General features: G+C 42.2%; 2 protein-coding genes across 3 annotated transcripts in view; one reads left to right on the forward strand and one right to left on the reverse strand.

Moving 5' to 3' along the window:
* The window catches only part of DNAJB9 (DnaJ heat shock protein family (Hsp40) member B9), an 8,827-nt gene extending 1,226 nt beyond the window's left edge, over positions 1–7,601 (reverse strand). Inside the window, exons 1-2 of the mRNA XM_018552536.1 lie at positions 7,452–7,601; positions 3,071–3,298 (exon numbers count right to left, since the gene is read on the reverse strand). Coding sequence (XP_018408038.1) covers positions 3,071–3,287 — 217 coding nt within the window. The 5' untranslated portion in view covers positions 3,288–3,298; positions 7,452–7,601. The remainder of the gene's footprint in view (positions 1–3,070; positions 3,299–7,451) is intronic.
* A 381-nt stretch (positions 7,602–7,982) lies between these two features.
* Positions 7,983–16,912, forward strand: THAP5 (THAP domain containing 5). 2 transcript variants are annotated; one of them, XM_018552539.1, is made up of 2 exons: positions 7,983–8,050; positions 16,060–16,912. In XM_018552539.1, the coding sequence occupies exon 2, from the start codon at positions 16,184–16,186 to the stop codon at positions 16,886–16,888; it is 705 nt and encodes a 234-aa protein (XP_018408041.1). In that variant the 5' UTR covers positions 7,983–8,050; positions 16,060–16,183; the 3' UTR covers positions 16,889–16,912. The 2 variants fall into 2 exon arrangements, with proteins under 2 accessions (XP_018408041.1, XP_018408040.1); XM_018552538.1 differs by lacking the exon at positions 7,983–8,050 and adding an exon at positions 8,065–8,181.
* The last annotated feature ends 6,783 nt before the right edge of the window (positions 16,913–23,695 follow it).

The following is a 23,695-nucleotide window of genomic DNA, read 5'->3' on the forward strand; positions in this document are numbered from 1 at the left end:
CATCCTTTATTGGGCCTATCTGCTCCTTTCTCACCTTTTTACTGTTAATATATTGGTAGAATTTCTGGGGGTTCTTTTTACTATCTGTGGCGATATGCTTTTCGCACTCAGTTTTAGCTGCCCGGATTTCTAGTTTGCATTTTTTGTTACATTCTTTGTAGTTAAGGAACGCCAATGCCGTCCCCTCCGTCTTATATTTTATAAATGCCGCTCTTTTGTCCTTGACGTGTTGTTTTACAGTTTTATTAAACCATATTGGTTTAGTTTTTGACCTTTCATTTTTGCTCCCTAAAAAAGGTATACACTTTGAAGTAGCAGTATGTAGTGCGTTTTTAAAACAATCCCACATCTGGTCTGCGTTTAGGTTTTGAAATAAGTTTTCCCATTTTATTTCCCCCACTAGGTTGCGCAGCTTATCAAAGTTGGCCCTTCATGTGCTTTTTCTTTAAAATATGTCCTGTGCAAAGAAATACACAAAGTGAAAAGGGGATACTTGGTTCATATCCATCTCTGTACTTTTGTTGTATGCAAAGATAAGGGTCCTTCGTAGTAGGGATAAGCTCAGGTTCAGACTGAACCCAGTCCAAACTAGAGCTCCTCCTAAGAAAGTGTTGTGGACACTTCCACCTACTCAGCTGTGGTACGTATATTTCCCTACCCGCAGCTGCATGTAACAACCCTTTGCTTACATTAAACTGCGGGCAGGAAATACCCCACCAGCAACTGATTGGGTGGCACAGAATGAGCTTACTTTTAGTTTTCAGTAGGAGCTTCTTCCAGGAACAGAGGAGCTCAGGTTCAGTCTGAACACAAGCTCATCCCTGCCCACTACTGTTTGCTGCTCTGCCCAGGGCTATATGAAAAGCATAGTTATGTAGACATATCCTCTAGAGACAAAAGGGTAAATTAACTAAAGACAAATAAGAACACTCACTTTGCAAGGGAACTTACTAGAGGTGCACCGAAATGGAAAAGTTAAAACCAAAATAAAATAATGTCAGGCTGAAAGCGAAAAATGTTTTTTCCTTTTTTAAATTTTTTTAAATATTTTATTTTTTATAAACTTAATTTTAGGAAATTCAGAGTTAGGACTTACCGGTAACTCTATTTCCATTAGTCTTCCAGGACAGCAACTGCCCGCCCATTGATGCTTGTAGTGTTAATGTGATGTAGTGGTATTGCCTGTTTGTGCCTTGTCTTTTTCCAGCTTGCCTTCGGTTCTCGTGATGACTGAGGGAGTGGAGGAGAGGAGGGTCTTTTAAGCAGATTAAGTGACGTGTTTCCTGTGTGTGGGGGAGGAGATTCCATCTCGTGATGCTGTCCTGGAAGACTAATGGAAATAGAGTTACCGGTAAGTCCTAACTCTGAATTTCTGTGTCACCTGTTATCAATGAAAAGGAATCCTGTATGAGTGTTTGTTCATTGATAACATGAGAACATTGTTTACTATAACCACAATTATGAATGAATGGGGGTGATGTAGATCACTCCCATTCATTCATAATTGAGGATATAGTCCACATACCATATCCTCAATTATGTACACACTCAGCGATCACCGAGTGTGTGTACCTTGCTTTTCTCTCTGACACGCTGTCACAGGAGGCTGATCGAGCGGTGTAGAGAGTAAGCCCAGCCTCCTATGACAGCGCTGTCTCCGCCCCCACACCGCCATGCCGGACTGCGATAGGCGGCTGAGCGGCGTGGGAGGAGAGACGCCGGCCACTCGCAGTGCTCTCGTCCTGCAGCGCTCGGCCGGCTGTCACTTTCTTTTCTTCCCGCTGGAGCACAGAGCAGCGCCCAACGGGGAGGAAAGAAACCTGGGATGTGCCGATGTATTGGCCGAAACATGGCTCTTTCGGCAATATGGCAAAAGTGCCATTTTCGGCCGCCGATATATCGGTGCATCCCTAGAATTTATACTTCGTAAAGTTGAGAACTATGGGGTTAGGACTTTTCCCCATAGTTCTCCTAAGGGTAATGGGAGGACAAACTAGTGTCCTCCCGTCACCCTAAGCTCAGCATACCGCGAGCGGTATACTGAGACGCCGCCACTGAAACGGATCCCGACAATTATGTCTGGATCCGTCCAGCTGCGTGAGTGACAGCTGGCTCTGCCTTTCTAGAGGCAGAGCCAGCTGTACCCGCCCCCTCCCCCGTCTGTTCCTCCAGTCAGCACTGGAGGATCGGAGGGGGGAATCCAGTCCCTCCCCTGTCGCGGCTCTCTGCCGCGACAGGATCGAGAAGTGAGCGAACGCCGGTATGTGTTCGCTCACTTCCTGATCTACTGAGCCAACCCGTGACAGTTTCATTGTCACAGGTCGGCTAGAACTATGAGGATGAGTGAAAAGCACTCACCTCATAGTTCTCCTTTAATTTTCACCACATTCACCAAGCGCAGGGAAAACACCACTGCAAAGAATACCCAATCATATTCAAGGAAAATAAACAGTATTTTTGCTTGCACGTGATTGGATGATAAAAGTTAGCAATGAAAATTCCCCTGAAAAGGACAAATTATTTTGCAATGTCAACCGTTTATTTGCCTTTAGTAAATCAACCCCAAAATGTCTTCTTGACTGATACATATGCTAATACTTGCAGGTGCTGAAATAATATCAAGTCATTACCTGTGCCAGGAAGGTCTAACCATTCACTTGCCAGAAGTACTATTGCTCGACAGAAGATATGCTAACACTGCACCAAAATCCGGTGCAGAAGAGAGCAGGTGGCCTATTGCATAGCTGCAAACCACCACCATGAATGGGGCCCCCCAAGGAGGTTCAATGGAAAGAATTATAGTTATTCATAGACTGTTCAGAAGTTAAAAAGGAACCTGTCAGGACATGAAACTTGAGATGCTATTACTAGCTTCTTGTTTAAAGCTGCATATTTCCGTGTACATGAAGCGTTTGAACACATCACTGGCTACATTGCATATTCCAGATCAGACTTCATACCAAAACAGGAGACCCAAGAGATGCAACTTCAAAGCCAAGGCAGCATCAATGTTTCTATCCTATAAAAGGTTCCCTTTAAATACTAAAATTCTTTCAAATGCTAGACATACCTTCAGCTATTTCCCGAAATTTGGCCTCCGCATCAGGGCTTTTATTTTTATCGGGATGATACTTCATCGCAAGCTTGTGGAAAGCTTTCTTGATCTGACGCTCTGAAGCGCTTTTCGGAACCCCCAAAACATCATAGTAAGTCTTTTTTGCCAATATGACCTCAGATATTAATAAGATACAAACAGCAAACGTGAGCACAGATTGAGCTGAAGCCATCACGGAGGTCCCTGGAATAGAAAACAACAAGGTCTATAATCGGGTACAAGGAAAATCACAAAGCTATTGTGTCACCTGGCAGTCATTGGTCTAGAAAGAACAACTTCTGGAAGAATTTGCTAAACATCTGCAACTGCTGACAGGGTGCACCTACTAGTAAATCCACTAAATCTTAAAGCTCATGTTCCCTTCTGATTAGAGCACTCTAGCTCTGACTCAGCAAGGACAGGAGGTTGGGGGTAAGTGGCAGACCCATGAATGAGACCACTGCTTCCCAGCAGCATGCTGGCAGAGGACAACACTTTATTACTGAGGCTGTAACTGTTTCTAAAGAAAGTAAGACTCCGCACACCTTTTGTTTAGATGCACATGCAATGTATTTAGCCAAATGTAACTGAAAGCTTAGTTGGGCTGCAAACAAGCAAGCCACTGTCAGTTCTGTCAATGATTGCTGGAGTCAACCTTAAAGTGGACCTTTACACACATTTAAAACAACAAATGCACCTTTAGAATGGTTTAGTAATGACGATCCACATACACGTACTTCTACATAAATGCCGTCTGCTGGCAGTGGCTCTGTTTACAAAGGGCAGATTACTAGCTTTCCCATTACTTGCTGGATTTCTGGCACATGTGACTAGGACATGTGACCATGCACATCATCTTAGGGGAGGAAATTGCCTTTCCCTGAGATCTCCCGAGATTACGGATGACATTTCCCTGCAATGCTCTGCTGATGACAAGGCAATCCCAGTGTGCATTGCTTTGGCAAACAAAAGCACTTTGCCCTTTCAAAGCAGGATGTGAATGTTCTGCAAGTGTAAATATTCCGAAATCACAGCATTTTACACCTAACATGTCTGTTATTATTCATCATACACAGAGGGATGCATTGGTAGAATTAGATTTTTCCAGTGCAAAGGTTTGCTTTAAGCAATTGTGTAAGCATGCATATCTTTCTAGTGTGAACACAAAGGACTGGAAGCAACAAAAACAGATTTCAGCTTCAATGACACTTGCTCTGGTTCTCCAAGAGAACAATTGTGTGTTACTGGACACATTTTAGACCCCAAGTTATGGTAACCAACATCGCCCTTATGTAGGATTTCAATGAATTGAATATGACGGTGCTAGAAGCAACTTTTGACATAACCAAGTGCCCCTTCACACTACAAAAGCCATCGCTCTGTTGCAGCCCTAGCAGTGTGCGCTGTATTGTACACTGCCAGTGATGTCATGGGTTTTTTTATTTTATTTGACTTTTTCTCAACTTTATGTGGCATGTACAATGCGTAGACTCCATTTCGGTCCTCGCATGACAGGGGACCTGAGAATAATTTTCTATGTGTCCTTGCTGTGACCTGCATTGATCCGGTGCAGTACAGCGTGGGTCACTGCAATATGTGTGAATGGTACCTTAAAGGGATACTAAACCCAGGAGTTAAATCTCAAAATGTATTCAATTACCTTAACTATTAACAAAACTGGACCTTATTTGTGCATCACTCAGCTGTAATTCCTCAAATCATCTCTGAATTTGTGCTCATACTGTCCTTCCTTCTGGAGGGTGGCTACTTTTGTTCCCCATGTTCTCTGTGTGCATTGCAAAGTAGCCACCGCTCCAAGCTCACTCCCGTGGACTAATCTCAATACAAGTTAATACATTAAATATGAGACTGTAGTCCATCACAGGAGTGGTCTTGGAGTGGTTGCTACTTTACAACACACAGGGACCATGAGGAACAAAAGTAGCCACCCTTCATAAGGAGATTAACGCCTGAGTTTAGTGTCACTAACAATATGGCTCCTGATACTTGTCCTGTGCCCACAAGACCAGGAGTTGTCAAATCTCCATTGCAAACAAGATAAAAACAGCACAGCCAATCAGCCATCTTCTAAGCAAACTTTATATAAAAAAATATGTCCTGACAATTCTTTTCACTGCTAGTCCAGTCCCTACAGCCTCTTCTTCCCTGGACTACAGTGGTCCAAGCACCCATGAAATCACAATGTCTACTGCAGGGGTACTTCACCACCAGAGTGGAGGGGAAGAAAAGTAAGCAATCACGGCCGCAGGGCTGAAGATCTGATGAGTGCATGCTTTAAATTTGAGCCCCTAGACATAATGAGCAGTTAAACCTTACAGTTTGGGGGTAGCCACACTACAAGGATTCGTTTTCTGGAGTTCTTTAAAGGACTGTTTTTTGCCCCCACCATTTAACCACACCTATATTAGCGTTTAATACACGGACAGAGAATTTAGATAACTGGGAAATGCCCGTGTGGACCCAGGGATTAAAATGCTTCAGCATTGATTATCTCCGACGCTCAATTGTGACACTCAAGATGACACAGTGATCTGCTTTAACCACTGCCAATGACAAAGAACTGGAACGTCATCTGTATCCTTGCTGGGCTATATCTGAGTGAAGGGAACCTGTGCTGACAGAATATGTAGCTATTGCTGACCACTTGTAACAATGCCGGCTGCCTGGCCATCATTCTTACCTTCTGGCACAAGTACGCTGATTGGGAGTTCCAACTTCCACAACCACATACTTGTTCCAGATCATAAAATCCAAAAGCACTGAAAACAAAACCAGCTCCAGAAATAACATTTTCAGAAGCATATCTGGAAGAAATATAGATGCTGCCATTTCAGTACAGGTTCCCTTTAGGTCTCATGCACATGGGCAGAAAAAAAGCCTCTAACTACAGCTCTAATTTAGTCAGTCAATGTGTCCACACACATTGTGGGGTTTAGATCCATATTAAGACCCCATTCAAATGGAGCAATTTGTAGCGCGATTTCAGCTCAAAAAAAAAATTGCTGAAATATCAGCTCGGTGTTGCTTGTCCAATGCATTTCAATGGAGCTGTTAAACATCTCATAGCATGTCACCTTAGCTTGTCTCTTGAACATGACCTATTTTTCGGCAGATTTCGTGCAATTTGGCCCAATGGACTTCAATGGTGTAGCTCATTATCGAATTACAGAAGTGTCACTTTTGCACAGAAATATAATAAGGAACAGAAGAAGGAAACGAGGAATTATGTCACATCACGACCACTTTTGATTGGTTACAGCCCAATGTATCAGCTACAAAGTCCCTACAAAAGTCATGCAGCAAAATGTGCACTATAGCTCAATGTCACTCAGCTCAAAATCATGCTAAAAAAGAAAAACGTTTTTTTTGGATGTAGCTCAGTGTGAATGGGGTCTTAGAGCAGCACTCAGGCATTCAGAATAAAATGTCCCAAAATCTGCATTTGGAGAGGAGCTTACAGTCACAAGTTACACTTAAACACACATGTACGCACATATTCTAGTGCAGGGGTGGGCAACTCCAGCCCTCTAGCTGTTGTGGAACTACAAGTGCCATGAGGCATTTGCCGGACTGATTGGTACAGGCAAGACTACCCAAAGCATGTTGGGATTTGTAGTTAAAGGGCAGTTAAAGGGCTGGAGTTGCCCACCTCTGTTCTAGTGGCTAGAACAAATGAATACTCTAGCCACCAGAATTCTTCTACATACATACGCACATAATTTTCTGCCAGCAGCATAGATGGGCATATAGAGTATTATTGTGCAGGAGTTCTATAATTGCATCCTCCTGATTACAGAATACATATACAATAAAAGGTACAAGTCCCATCCCTCAATAATGGCCATAATGGCTCATGCACAGTTTTATATAACCCATTTAGTTGCAGCCTCCTGATTACAGAATATATCTAGAAGAAGGTATACGTCTCATCCCTCAATGGTGCAGTAATGGATTATATAAATTACTGTGCATGACCCCTTTAGTTACAGCCTCCCGATTACAGACTACAAATACAATAAAGGTAAATGTCTCATTCCCTCAGTGGTGCAGTAATGGCTCATGCACAATCTTATATAACCTCTTCAGTTCCAGCCTCTTGATTACAGAATACATATACAATGAGGTACAGGTCTCATCCCTCAATGGTGCAGTAATGGATTATAGAACTTTAGACGTGAACACGAGACGATCACTGGCACCGTGTTACCAAACCATAGCCCAGCACTGATAAGGAACCAAGCCCTACACGAATAACAGTGACCAAGAACAAGCTGTACATGCGAATACCGGAATCCCCAACAATCACACACCATACGAGCACAGCCCAACTACTTACCCAACTCCAGTAAAGCCACAGCCGCCTGATCGCTCAGGACTTATCTGCATTGACACCCGGACCCGCCCACTCTGTCACCAGCTGCTCGGCTACACGACACACTCCGCTATTGGTCGCTGCCTCACCACGTGATCTTAGGCGCACGTGGAAGGCTGTTGTTACTTGAGAGCTAGAAAGGTCGTCATTTCCGCTGACAGAGACTCTCGCTCTGGGAGAGGGTGGAGTCACCAGGAGCTCTGTGCGTCACGGGCGCGGGAAAGTCAGCTGAAAGGGAGGGGCGGGCAGAGCTACTGAAGTCAAAGTGACTAAGGGTTTAGGAGCCAATGGGTGATGAGTAGAAATACGAGCGTGAGCCGTTAGACGCCGCTGTGGTTGTTGCAGCTCCGTTCTTTGCGGACCGTGATCTACCCGGTTTATTAAAAAAGTAGCTCAATGCTCTCCATAAACGTGTGCTAAACAACATTGACTAGAGCTGTGCTGTTATCGGCGTGGCCGTGGTGTAAGCCTAGCACAATGTATGTCGTTTTTAAAGTGGCTTTACAATTGCCCGTATCAAAAATGGCGGCACAATGGCAGGTTGTAGTGACAGCAGCTCCCAGGTAAGTTGCTGCAAGTGCCCGGGCCACGTCAGGTGCCCGGATGCGGAAGAGCTGTGTCGTGGTCCCGTGTTTAGCGTGTTCGCTGTGCCCTGAGTGAGCAGCCTGTGTCCGCGCTGTGCCCCAAGTGAAGTGTATGTATGGAGTCCATATCACCTGCCTGCTGCCCCTTGTTATAACAGAGTGCAGTGTGTGGGCAAGCCCCATCACATTGGAAACGTTTTGGCAGTTAACCCTTTATAGGGAAGGACAGAGCTCATATACACCATGACTGATATTTCAGCTGCTATAAGTATTTCCTTGTAACATTTCTTATAAACGAGTTAAAGAATGACCGGGCCTTCCTATAATGGGCTAAAGAATCAGATATCCTGGCTTATTTTCTGTAGAAAACAAAGCTTGACTGATTGCACTGAGCAATGAAGTAGTGGCTGTTCACTTGGGAAGGTGATTGCCTGCTTTCCTTAAAGGGTTAGTCCACCTTTTAATTACATCTTATTAAAAATCCATATAGGTTAGCTTTGATTGCACATAAAATGGTGTCCTTCGTTTTCAGGGCTTGTTCTCACCATCTGTGTTTGGGCTGCGCTGGACGTTTTTTCCAGCGCAACCCGAACAGAAGACAATTTGCCTTGTGGACGGTGACGCTTTCCGGTCATGTGTAAAAAGGGGCCTACTAAAAGGAATGACAGAATGGAATGCCCATAGACTTTGACAGGGGAAGAGAATGCCCATAGACTATAATGAAGCCAAACGCAATGCCCATAGAGTACAATGGGAAGCATAGTATCAGATATTTTGTAGGCAAATCTGAAAAAGATATCAACTTATCCTTTACCACAGATCTTCCCTGTGTATAGTAACATCTTTTACAATTGAAATAACTTTGGATTTTTCCTGTTTTCTATGGAATGACAAGGGTGAATTACACCAAGAATGCGCATAGAGTATAATGGGAAGAAAGATGGGCCTTGGAGTCGAGAACCATATGACACAGCAAATAAATCTGTAGCAGGCATACTCTCCAAGCACATTAGCAACGTTCTAAATTGAGATTAGGTGGGATTATCATTATTTTCTATGGTATGACAAGTGTGAATGACACCAAGAATACCCATAGACTATAATTTATTAGATTTAGATTTATTTGAAGTGTCATATGGTTCTCGACACCATGGCCCATCTTTCTTCCCATTATACTCTATGGTCATTCTTGGTGTCATTCACCCTTGTCATTCCATAGAAAACAGGAAAAATCCAAAGTTATTTCAATTGTAAAAGATGTTACTATACACGGGGAAGATCTGTGGTAAAGGATAAGTTGATATCTTTTTCAGATTTGCCTACAAAATATCTGAAACTGTGCTTCCCATTATACTCTATGGGCATTCCGTTTGGCTTCATTATAGTCTATGGGCATTCTCTTCCCCTGTCAAAGTCTATGGCCATTCCATTCTGTCATTCCTTTTAGTAGGCCCTGTGTAAAAAATATTTTTTTTAAAGTATGGCCTGAAGGTACTTTTTTAAGTATACCACAGTGAGATGCGGTACAACCACATCGCAGTGCAGTGAGCCCATAGAACCTAAAGAGAACTATGGGCCAATCTGCGGGTATAGCCAGTTACCGCTCTTTGCAGGGAGAGGGTTCGGAAGTCAGCGATCAGCAGTATGTGTTTGCTGAATTCCTGTTCAATAGAGACGACCTGTGACAGCTTCAGTGTCACAGGTCGGCTTGAATTATGGGAATGAGTGTTTGTCACTTACCCCATAATTCTCCTTTAACAAAATGCCACTTGTGACATTTGAATAAAGTTCTAACAAAAAAAAACAACAATGTGATCCAGTTCAATTGAGTGCATTGGCAAGGTACAGGCACACGCACGTGGCCACTGGTGTTAACCAGCCCTCCAAAAAGTATTTTCGCTTTTGAAGCGGTTTCTACCATGGGGTCCCCCTCTGTCCTGCCTAGATATCAGGACGGACCGATAGCTGCAAGAAGTCGGCTTGCCTAACCACATATGCGCAGTCTGTCTCACTCACAGAATGCTAAACTCAGCTGCTGCTGGGAGAGACAACAGACGCAGGCATGGTTAGGCAAGCGGAGCTCTTTCAGCTGAGTGCTCGTATGTGAGGGGTTGGGGCCGCGCAACCAAGTGTTGGTCTGTCCTGATATTTAGGCAGAATTTAGAGGGGGAGCCCACGGTAGAAGCAACTTCAAAAGTAAGAATCTTTTTTTCGTCACCGTGTCGCTCTGATGTAGGATCCCTGTGCGGACCCGAAAAGTTAGCACCATATGACATGATGTGACATTTTTCACTAAATATATCAATGCAATATTTATATTTGAATTTCCAAGTGTGAAATTCTTGTATTTTTCCACCAAAGGACACCATTTTATGTGCAATTATAGTTGTAATGCATATACATTTTTTTGAAATGTCTTCAATGTGTACTAATCCTTTAACCTTCCTGGCGGTAATCCCGAGTGTGGCTCGGGGTTAATTTTCAGTACCAAAAACGGCAACCCCCGAGCGAGCCACACTCGGGATTACACTGTGTGTCACTTACCTTTTCCCTACAAGCCCCGCTGTGTCCTTTGGCCGATGCCGGCATCCGTCTTCCAGGTTCCTTCCCTTGCGAGCGCCTGCATCGCAAGTGGGCGGAACCGGCGGGAAATTTAAAAGTAAAAAATAGAAAAAAAACTGAGATAATCAGACCGCCAGGGAGGTTAAGCTAGCCATACACCTGTACTATGCTTTTTGGGCTGAACAAGAGAAGTCACTTGATTCTCCCATCTACCCTAAACAGTGTGGATGGGAAATTCATCCTTGCCAACATTTGTATATGGACAGCCAGCACCCATAACTGACTGGCTACAGTCACTTCCATCAGTTGTGGCAGGGGCATTCTCCACCCCTTTATGATGTGTTGTAGCAGGGAATTCCCCTGCCGCAATTGAATGTGCCATGAGGGGGTTATGACAGTCACAGTTTTGCATGGGCGAACTGGGTTTTTCTCCAATCCCCCACATTATATTTGACAGAAAATCACTTTTTGTCGAGCTGAGTGGTTCCAGTAGGGCCGATTTAGTTTTGTTTTTTTCTGGGCCGATTCGCTAAGGGGGGGTTGTCCCTAATCGGAGTTCAGCCTTATAAGAGAACTATGTGGTCACCTTTCTTTTTCTCATAGTTCTCTTTAGGGTCATGGGAGGACATATACTAACGTCTTCCCGTGACCCAAAATTCAGATATAGCGGACTATTGCCTGCTATATACTGAGAGCACCACAGCCGGGATGGATACAATAGCGTCAAGATCCACCCAGCTGGCTGATTGACAGCGGGCTCTGCCTATCTAGAGGCAGAGCCAACTATGCCCCCCCCCCCGGGGAGGGGGGCAATCCCTGCAGGGAGCCATGACTGACAGTTATGGCTCTCTGCAGGGAGATATCGAGAAGTGAGCGAGCAGCTGTATTTTTTCCGCTCACTTCCCAATCAATAGAGCCGACGTGCGACAGTTTCAGTGTCACAGGTCGGCTCTAACTATTAGGATGAGTGTAATTCACTCTTCTCTAGTAGTGTATGGGTAGGCGTCTAATGTTCAAAAGGAAAAGGTAAAAGCACATCGGTTGACATTAGTTTTATTTCCTTGTATGCATTTGCTGTGAAAGGGTTTGGTCAAAGGTCATTTATTCTGAAATGTTGGTGACCCAACCCATCCTGGGCAGCCAGATCTTTAACAGAACAGTATGTTCAACACCAAAGATGTGAGCATGTGGGGACCATGAATATTGTCTAATGGTGTTATTATACACCTTGCATTTTTGCCCAGCCCGCGTGATATCCACATATCGGTTGATTGCTTAGAGGAATTGGGTTTTTCCTCATATATATTGGCCTGTTACGGGTGGTTTAGGTCTAAAATGGTCTTGATCCTGATAATCCGCTCACACATGAGCACATTTTAAAGCCAACCTTCAGACAAATACAATCTTAACCCTTGAAGTGGCGCTACCCCCTCAATGTAAGGGTTAAAGGCTTGTTTTGTCTAGGAAGCTAAAATAACAGAGTTATACTCACTGGAACCACAATCCCGGCTGGCTCCTAGACCACTTCCTGCAGCATATCTCCTTTTGCACTCCAGTAATGGAATGTCCTATGGCATCCTCACATCCCATAGACTGTATAGAACGTGATGACTCACAGGACCTTAGACCCCTGGAGCGTAGGGGATTCAAGGCTGAAGGGATCAGTGTTAGAGCAAGCTGGGATCATGGGATCGGGTGAGTATAACTCTTATTTTATCCCCCTAAAAAAAACACGCACATAACTCTTGCAGTGCAGGGGTAGACCCACTGCAAGGGTTTATTTTATTTGCCTGGAGTTCTGCTTTAAGTTCACACACTTTTTTGTTAATGAGTATACTGGTTTTGGTAGCATATTATATATGATATATACTCCGATGTAATTATTGCTGGTGTGTCATCAATGGATATGCAGTTTAACTCTAACTCAATGGTAAACAAATTAATTTTTAAAATGGACCTTTACCCCCCTTTCACTAAAAATCACAGCAGGATGCAGCTCTCCATGCCAATAAGTTCATCTACTTCCTGGTCCACTTCTGGTACAAATGATGTAATCATGGCCAAGTGTTGCATCCTGTGAAGGTTACATCAGCAGAGCATAGCTGGAAAATCTCATCTGTAATCTCACAAGATCTCAGGGAAAGGCATTTTTCTCCGCCAAGATGATGTACATGGTCACATGTCCTAGTCACATGTGCCAGAGTTCCAGGAAGTAAAAGGTGATCTAGTAATCTGCCCTCAGTTAACATGGCCACTGCTAGAAGGCTGGGAGAGATAGACAAAGCTGGCAATTATCTAGAAGTATGTGTTTGTCATTACTGAACATTTCAACAAACTAGTAGTCCCATCACTGGAGCCATTTTTTAAACTTTATTTTATAGTTTATCCGATTAACCGATTAATCGAACTTAATAATCGACTAACTAATCGATTTTGAAAATAATCGTTAGCTGCAGCTCTAGAAGGCACACAGTCTAACCCAGCTGAAATTTCTAGAAAAGACTCAAAGTTTGAAGTTGTTTTGTCCTGGTGTTTGCTCAGCTATAAAGTGTTATTGGACTTTGGACAGATTTATGAAAACTGGAGGAGAGTAGAGTGTTTATCTCGCTCTAAGTGAAAATATAGGTCATACCTTTTATTATTAAGTGCAATCTTTCAATTATATATTGTTACATTTTGTCAAGCATGGTGCTACACAAACAACGTGAAATAATAAAAGCAAGCGTACATGAAAAGCTATGGATATGGATCACTGGAACATTGCAAGTCTTGTGTATTAGCGAGCTGTCATTGTCTAAGTGTATTCGAACTTTGACTCACAGTTGTAATGTGATCTAGTGCTATGTACTAAACATATTTGCATCTCTCATGGAAACTGCATTTCATCCAAAAAAAACAGTATGTATAAGTGCTTCTGTTTGTTAGAGAAATATGGAGGTTGCCATCTTCTTCTGCAAATGCTAGTTGCCTGGCTGTCATGTTGATCCCCTTGCCATAAAGAGTAACTCCACATTTGTTGAGAGAAAAAAAATCAATCTTCTGGGTGATCTGTGTATATTACAAGGATTTTACCCACGTTTGCAATTTGCTACCTGATTCTGTTCTGAAGAAATAGCCGTTTGTTGCATCATGTCCTTTCCAAACTGATCCCTGAATGGGAAGGTCTGGGTTCATTATAATCAGCTGGTGGACTCCCTGTGTTGTAATAGGGTTAGGGTATCTAAAGGTGCCCATATACTGCACGATTCTCGTATGAGAATCACGGGAAATCCCGCGATCGTACGATAATCGCAAAGTGTATGGAAGGCGTGTGACCGTTTCTACTGTACGTCTTCCATTGAACCAGCAGGCTAGAAAACCCGCCGGGAATCGTTCCATTCTCAGCGAGTTAGCCGTTTGCAGTCATCGTAAGCCCGCCCCTCATTACAGTCATTGTAAGCCGCCCCCCAGGGGGCGGGCTTGCGATGATCGCAAGTGCGATCTGCCTGTCCAAGATGGGCAGATCGTATGTTTTTTAAAGTACTTTACAGGGTTGTAAAGTGTATGGCCACCTTTAGTGCAGACTTCTGAGAAAATCAGCCAGCCAATCGCAGGAGGTGACATTTCTGGAGGCATTCTGTATACCAAATCACCAGCTGTGTATAGAACACCTCCAGGTTGCCATATTGCTTTTAATTTTTTTTTGACAGATTTAAGCTGGTCACAGACCTATAGATTATGTGCAGATTTTCTATGGTCAGATGGAAAAGTGCAACAGATTCCTCCATCTACAATAAACGGTGTGGCTGGAGGAATCTCCCACTGGGCCAAACTTCAGTATCTTGTTAGTCGGCCCCTCTGGTTGCCAAAATACCTGAACAGTGCCTGCATCCAATCAGATTGTTCAGGTGTTTTGAGAGCCAGCGGGCCAACCAGCAAGGTGCTGAAGCTTGGCCCAGTGGGAGATTACGCCACCCACACAGTTTAGCGTAGATGGAGGAATCTGTTGCACTTTTTCCATTTGACCATAGAAAATCTGCACATAATCTATAGGTGTATGGCCAGCTCAAGAACGTTACCAGACCAGGACAATTGTGCAAATATGGAATTGTAACGTTATTATTTACTATTACTTTCCGGATCTTATGTTATTCAGGTCATTGACTTAGAAAGTTTTGAGTTCAGCATAAACAGCAAGCAACTACCATTTTTTTAGAAGGTCAGCAGTGATAGCCTCCATATTTCTTTTAGGAAAGGTTTGCTTTAACCACAAATATTGTAGAAAAGTGCACTGACATTGATTCGCTTACTGTACAGTACCTTGCATAAGTATTGCCACCTATTTGTTTTTTTAAACAAAAAAATTTTGCAAACTGGAAATAGATTAGATCGAATATAATAATACACACAAAGTGTACATTTTTTTTAATTGTAGCACAAGTGTAATGAAAGTAGATATTTGTTGGCTGCATAAATATTCTTTGGTTGTAGTCATGGCTGTGAGTTGGTTAGGGTATCTCTTCACCAGCTTTAAACCTTTGAATTATGTATATTTCCCATTTTATTTGGTTATGTAAAATTGGTGTCTAAACTTTGGCTAGATGATTCTAAAACCTTCAGATTCTTTGTGGTGGTCCTAGGTGGACATGTCAACTTTCATTTGGATAAAAGTGTACTACCAAGCCCTTGAAAAGAAGACATTGCGAGTGGAGTGTGTCCTTAAAGTGCTCACCATATGTGTTAATATCTCCAAACATCACAACATACTTAAGTGAGGTGAATACTTATGCAGGGTATTGTACATTTTTCAGTTAAAAGGGGTTCTTTAAAAACTGAACTCCAAAAGGATCTTGTATGTATATGTGTGTGTGTGTGTGTGTATGTGTGTGTGTATGTGTGTGTATATGTATATATATACAGGGCTCGAAAAATCCACTTGTCCACTCGTCTGTGACGAGCAGCCAGTGGAGCCTGACGAGCAGCTTCCCGGCCGGCCGGCCGTTGTAATTACAGGGCCGGCCGGGAGCTTAACACAGTCAAGCGATCGAGCGTCTCTATAGACGCTCGATCACTTGTATCAGCATCTGTGACTGCCGTGTTCGGTCCCGAGATCCGCTTTGCCCGATGCGGCCGGGACGCAGGAAATAGTGGGTGGAGCTGCTATACAGTGAGAAGGAGGCTGCAAGCAGATCACACGTTTTTTCCCCAGTAAGTCTCCCTCTGTCCATCTTCTTTTACATTATATCCTCTCTGTGAATTTTTCTCTGTATACCCTCTCTCTCTCCCACCCTGTAAGAGACACCGCCAAATTTTTCAAGCCCTAATATATATATATATATATAACATTTTGAACACCTGTTAGCATGAATGAGTGAGCTTCATGATGGCAGTGATCTTGAAATATTGTTACATAGAAGACTGATTGTTTTTTTTTTTTTCCTCTACAGAATCCAAAGAATGTGGCAATGTGGTGACAAATATCACTGGCTTAATTAATAATTGTTATATACTGCATTGAGTCACGTGTTTGCTATCTCTGTGATCCTTGACTTGTAATATTCCCTCATCAAAATGGATGGCATCACAATTTCAGATTGCAAAGAGTTACTTTGTGGACAGACAAAGGCAGAATATGAAATGTCAGCCTGTCAGATTGTGACTTTCGAGTTGAATCATGCCTCTCTAGAAAATATGCTTATTAACACAATATCAGACTCCAAGATGTGTTTTGAAGTTCCATTAGCAGAGCAGGCTGCCATTGTGACAGAGGATTTAAATGCATTTCATGTAGATAATTTCAGCAACAAACCACAACCCTCTGACAAATCACTTGTGTTCACAGCAATTAAGCAAACAATAGAACAACTGGACTCGGCTGGAGAATCTGTTATTACAATCATTGTGCCAGATGGAATTTCAGAAAAGCAGCCTGTTCTGACAAGCCAGGTCATTTTGGATGATCGACAGTCCGCTAATGAAGAAATCTTTGATGTTGAAAATACATTTTCCAAGGAATCAAGCACAGCTGATGAGCTGCTAGAAACCGAGCATTCATACTGCAAACAGGATTTTGACAGAAATCATCTCTGGCAAACCATCGCTAAACTGCAGTCTAAAATAGCACTTCTGGAAGTGCAGGAAAATGTAACACTCTCTCGTCTAAGATCACTGGAAACTCTCATTGCACAATTGAGGCAGGAGAATTTGCTGTCAGATGAAAAGATAAAAATAATTGACAGCTGTCTGGATAGTTTTGATGTTGCTATGGTGCAATAAATCATGTCAAAATTGTATTTAATTGTTGAATGATTTGCTAAATTGGTCTTCAGCGTGCGTCTCACCAGAATGTAGTGGAGCTGCTGGTTGCAGTCTATAGTATAGACTGGAAACTAGGCTATAGAGCTATTGTATAAATACAAGAGGCAATGCATATTCTTACTTAAATCCTAGTGTCCTTTGTTAATCCATCACTTTACCTCTGTGCAGGAGTTTCCTGTAATAAGGACCAGTCAGTGCTGCTTGTTCTCTTTGTTCAGAGGGACTGGCCTTGTGCCGGCCCCCCTGTAATTTTTTGCAGGCAGCCTGTAGTAGATGGACCTGCCTTTTCTCTCCCACAGCTCTCTGCACAGAGATACTACCGGTAATATTTAGGATTGCAAAGGCATTTGGTGCACACAAAGTGGATTTATATCCATTATGGATATTGAGGAATCTTATTTCAATGAACGTTTTTGTGCCCAGAGTTTAAACATTTTGGTAACTTTAAGGATTAATTACAGTTTCCTGATAAGAAAAAAGACCGTCACAATGCTAGGACGTTTGACAGATTTGCGGGCTAAACTTGGGATTCACTCAAGTATTCATTATACATATGACCTGAAGACCTTAAATAAAAACTATCTGTAATTTGCCTTGTTATATTCAGTGCTTGATTACATTACACTTATGTGCAGCCATCCCTTGACAACTGTTGGTGATAATGTAACAAAGATAATAAACCTTTGTTCCTTCCCTGTAGTTTCACCTCTGGACAAAGACTGGGTGTATAACTATGCATAAGTATGCTATTCACTCTAATGCTTCAGTAGTGTTTATCCAAATGTCACACACACTAAAATAATGCTTTCACTGTCTGCATGATACTATAAATTGAATGCGTTCACACAGTTTTTAGTACCTTGTAATACATATGAGACCTTAGAAAGTGTTTCAGCCCTTTATGATAAAAGCTGCAGATTATAAAGTTTTCAAAAATGTAGTTGAGCAAGTGGTAAAATGATTAACTTCCCAATGATGTGGAACTGTCCTTTGGTGATAAAAATACTGTGGCTTCGAGTGACCTGGTAATGGACTGGGTGTGGGGATGGTATATAACATGATTAAAGTAACACTGAACTCAGGAGTTCAATCTCAAACACACATGTATCTTATTTGTGTGTCACCCAGTTGTAGATCCTCAAATCATCTATGAATTCATGCTGACGCTGTCATTTCCTCCTGGAGGGTGACTACTTTTGTTCCCCATGGTCCCTGTGTGTTGTAAAGTAGCCACCCCTCCAAGATCGCTCCCATGATAGACTACAATCTCAGTACTAAACCTGAGATTGTAGTCCACAGGAGTGAGCTTGGAGGGGTGGCTACTTTGCAACACACATACAGACCATGGGGAACAAAAGTAGTCACCCTCCAGGAGGAAATGACAGCGTCAGCATGAATTCATAGATGATTTGAGGATCTACAACTGGGTGACACACAAATAAGATACATTTCTGATAATAGTTAAGGTGCTTGAATGTATTTTTGAGATTTAACTCCTGCGTTTAGTGTTGCTGTAAAGTCCCTATTGTCAAGTAAACCTGTTGCTGTATCCAGTGTGTACAAAGTACAAATACAATTTAACTGTCCTTCTTGGTCCAGAAGAAGGCAAAATATCCTTAGCACGACCCAATTTGCTTTAACGTGAAAACAAATTCACAGGGTTATTGACAAAAGGGTGAAGAGTTTGGAGAAGGCAGGAGAAGTGAACAATCTAGGACAGCATAGCTGAACTGGAAAGTGAGCTGAATTGGAGATTTTTTTTCCAAATCAGCTATGTTGTCCTAGATTGTTCACTTCTCCTGCCTTCTCCAAACTCTTCACCCTTTTGTGAATAACCCTGTGAATTTGTTACGTGAACAACTTCCTCTATGGGCCATACATGTATTGTTATGATCATATTGCCCTTTAATTGTTTCTTCTTAAGGGGCCCATGACCCTTATTTATTTAGTTGCCCACACTTTGCATTTCCAGGTCATCTTTTTACGAACTGATGTCCAAAATATTTCCCTGGAATTGCAACAGTATTAGAGTGCATGATGCCCTCTGAGTGGGGCATATGTAGAAATTGGCATTCATACCCCCAGATTTATGTTGTGGGATGAGACAAAATCTGCTGCAACTCATGTTTGAAAAGTGGTCAGAGCCTTTAACCAGCATCCAATTGTCATATATATGAAAGGTAGTTTATGTCATTATTTAGTGGCAAAATGCTTCATTAATTCAGTCTATGTTGGGCCTACCTGCAAGTGAAAGGCTAGATCACAGAACCTGAAACTTTCATACAAAAGGGCCTGTGGCATTTCATTGTGAGAGTAGGAAATGCTATTTTTCAGGGAAATGCAATGTTAGAAATTCAATTTGTGGATCCTGTGTTCCCTTGAGTATGCATAACCACTTCTTGCATCAGAAGTAAATCACACATGAAACAGACTCAGGTTTATATTTATGAATTTCCTTTTCAACTTGGCATGTGCAATTGTTGCCTCAGCTTCTAGCATCCATCTCTATCTCTGGGGAACAGAAGCATGCAAAACAAAATGTCATGAATCTGGTAAACACATGCTACTCAATATCGAGTGCTTCACCTTGCTTTATCTCTTAAGCTTTCCTTAAATTGTTCAAATGAAGTCATGGCACTTCTCAGAATTGTTGTGTTTCTAACAGCTTTACAACCAAAGGGGTAAAATGTTTAATGATTAAAACATTGTTGTGCTTCTGTTTAAGGGATACACTTCAGATAAAAATGAACATTACACTTTGAAATGGACACAGGGGGCATAGCCTACCTGCCAGTTCACTTTTTCATCCTGGTATTGCTGTATTGCATCATTACACCCTACTCACTTTTGTCTATATTACAATGATCCTTCAACCTACACACTGACCATGCTAGAATACCTTCCCTATTGCCTGTCATACATAGAAAGTATTGCGGATACAAATGTTAGTAGTAAGAAGTTTATTACAGCCACCAATATAAATCATACCTGCCTTGAAAGTTTGAATGTGTTTGGTAATGCAGGAAATGGAGAGAGGACAAACATAGCATAGGCTTTAGAAGGTACTACTGCCCTCAGAAATTCTAATTGCTTGTGTTTTGTGGCAAAAGTTTGTGAAACGAAAGACTAAGAATTACAAAACCTTCAGTAGCTAAAAAAAAAATTCAAAGATAAAATTGACTGTCTCAAAAATAGTAAACATCGACGCATCAAATTATGTCATGTATGGTGTATCTCTAACTCCTTGCTTACCAGTAGAGAAGTTAAAACAATTGTTGGTTTAGTCTAAGGAAAATGTAAAAAAAAATAAGTATGCATAGCTTTTATAGCATGAGGTGGCTACCCTACCTCCTGTGTTCAACTAAGTTGCTTTTACAAAAACGTTTGCTACCACTATAGCTTTTTCAAGATTGGCTGAAAGAAACTAGGGAAATCCTTCACCTACATAGAAATTCATTTTTTAGGCTTTCTCGTTACAATTTAAAGACATTGAAGGATGCAATAAAATGTTCACCTAACTGGATGGCCCAGGGAGCCTACACCATTGATGCACTATGCTCGCACATGGCAAACTATTGCTGGATGCACTTTTCCAGTTTAAAATAACTCTATGGCTGCTAGGGATGTACCAATACTAGTATCGGTGCCAATACTGAATATTTGGGGAGTACTCGTACTCGCCCAAATGCTCCCGATGCTTATCCCAATACCGGAATTCCAGTATCAGGAAGCCTGTTTAGTGAGGAAGCCGGCTCCATGCTCCCTCGTCACCAGGGAGCATGGAGCTTTCTTCCGGCCAATCAGGAAGCCAGCTCTTTGCTATCTCGTCACCTGGTGACAAGGGAACAATGAGACAGCTTCATGGCTAATCAGGAAGCTGGGCGGCGAGTCATTACACGCCACCCGGCTTCCTTAATGGGACTTCTGATATCGGTATTCGGCGTCTGCGAGTACCGAAAAAAAATATCAGTACCCACACTCGATACCAAAAAAACGGTATCGTGCATCCCTAATGGCTGCCAACACACCAGCCATACTCAAATTGCGGGCACTAGTAATGCTGTGAACTGAGATGCAGCACAGATCGTGCCAATTCACTGCAAGTGAGTGTTACAGGGCTTCGTTTGGATTGTGTAGTAGTTTACTGGGAAAGCCCTGCTCAGATCAGTGAGTAAGTGGGGTCCCATTTTACTGAATTGCTGTGGATTATAAGACATTATTCCTCAACCCTGTGACATAACTAACTTATAAGGAAGTCCTAAATGTTGTTCTTCCCTGACTACTGTCATTCAAAGATCGATGCCCTTTGGATATCACTCTGCTTCTAAACAAAGGGGAAGGTAACTCGCTTCCTGGTGTATATCACAGGCTCCCTGAGTAAACTATAAAAGCACCAATTGACCTATTTTTTTTTTTTTTAGCTCAATAGGCATCCCAGCTGCATTACAAATCTCTTACCTTATGCAGCTAATCATTCCCCAGGATCAGGGACAGTAACCTCAATCCCGCACAGCTGCTTATCAGCCAGTAAATGATGAACATAAAAAACCCACACCAGCTACCATGGGACTGATAAATGTGGAGTCCATAACTTACCAGATTTGTAATTACCCATAGCCCAAGCACACGTTTCCTCTGAAATAATGGCCACTTGCAGCAGACTCCTGATCACACACCATCCGCTTTGATTACCTCACAAAATTACCCCCCTTAGGAAGGGCTAGATATGATCCTAAAGGTGCCCATACACCTTTACACCTTACAATTATCTGCAGATTTTCTGTGGTCAGATGGAAAAAGTGCAACAGATTGGCCCAGGTGGAGATTCCTCCATCCACACAGTTAGGTGTAGATGGAGGAATCTGTTGCACCTTTTCCATCTGACCACAGAACATCTGCAGACAATTGTAAGAACTAGCCTTAATCCCATAGTTCTCCTTTTAAACACTTTAACAACAGCTGCTCTTGAACATTTAACGAATTCTGCTGTTTTGCTGATACTCGCTCCATGGCTCCGAGCGCCAACAATCATCCCACGTTCAAAGGCTGTTAAATCACGTTGTTTACCCATATCTTCAGAAAAAAATCACTTCTACTGTCGTGGTAAACAACCTGCTTCCCTATTTATAATGGTCTGGCCCTCTAGCAACTTCAGCACGAAATTATAGCTAATTATAGCTAATTTGCCTACAAACGTCAGGTGGTCATAATAATCTGGCCACTCAGTGTATTGTGTTCTGACCCACCACCATCGTCCATGACCATGTACAACCTACAATGGTTCCCCTGCTGGGCTGACTCCAACAAGGACAGCCACTAGGACCCTTTCTCCATTTGAAAGCCAGGTCCGGATCTTTGTGTAGAAATCTCCTGCCTCAACGATCAGTGTAACATTGGGGGTTGTTTTACTAATGGAGTAGAACAGGATTTCTTTATTGTCTACTGATGGCCACAAGGATGTAGTAACTCTTGTACATATGGATTATATGTAGTTGCCTACAGTAGGTAGCAAAACGGAAAGAAAATGTTGAAGGCCAGCCTCCATATAACCCTACTTCAGTTTATTGCTAGTATCCATGGAGGAACACTACCTATATTTTTACATTCTTTTTTTCTATTCTATCAACATTTCTGGTACTTTATAGATCTTTTTTTCTCTTCAATCAAGATGTTTATTATGCTGCTTGAGGTGGTCTCTAAACAGCAGGCCTTTTTCCCTGTTACCAGTGTGCACTTCCTGTAGGCAGCTTCATATAACCCATATATCCAAGAATAACCATTCCTGTGTTCCACTCTGGACTATAAGCAAATAATTTTACGCTAAGTACAAACATCTTCTTTTTTTTGCTCACACATGGTTGGACTTACGGCCCAGTCACACCACGTACTGGAACGCAACCCAGACGGCTCACTTTGTTTTGGGGTGGGAGAGGTTAATGGCACCGCAATGACACGCCCCCCGCCCGGAGTACGATCGCCTGTTGTTTAGCGGTCTGGAGTGAAAGGAAAACAACTGATTAAGCTGCAGGTCTTAAGAGCCATAGGTTGCACAGAACTATGTACTCTCCACATGACAGCGTTAAATGGCCCCAAATCTTAATCTGCTTAATACTTCAGTAGAACAGGAAGTATTAGATTGCTATTGGACGTTATTATATTGGCATGCCAGCCATGCAACCAGTATTCAAAAATTAGTTTAAGAAAAGACAGGATGAGGCAAATCAAAGTATCTTTGAAACAGAGCAGATCTGAAAAACATTTACCTATTTTACAAGTCCCTTCTAGTTTACCTAGAAGGAACTTGTTTTCTCTATAAAACTAACAGGGTTATTCACAAAAGGGTGAAGAGTATGGAGAAGACAGGTGAAGTGAACAATCTAGGCCAAAATAGTGTATTAGGAACAATTTTCCAGTTGAGCTATGTTGTCCTATCATTCACTTCTCCTGCCTTCTCCAAACTCTTCACCCTTTTGTGAATAACCCTGTAAATTTAGAGTTAAGGGCATTCAGAAAGCTGCTGAATGTAATGCCTCTACTAACATTTACAAGCTAAGATACCACAGCTCTATGGCTTTTTGTAATGGAGAAATAAAAGCTAAGTTTTAAAAATGTCTGTTGCTAGGAGCAAAACTTTATATCTAAATCCATGAGAGTCCATTATGAAAGTGGATATTAAACGACTGTATATTGTGAGTCATTGGTAACAATAAACAATGTTTCTGTGTTTAAGGCCTTATTATAAAATATATATATATTATAATAAAG

This window comes from Nanorana parkeri, unplaced genomic scaffold (assembly GCF_000935625.1).
Source record: "Nanorana parkeri isolate BGI_ZX_2015 unplaced genomic scaffold, ASM93562v1 scaffold91, whole genome shotgun sequence".
NCBI lineage: Eukaryota > Metazoa > Chordata > Amphibia > Anura > Dicroglossidae > Nanorana > Nanorana parkeri.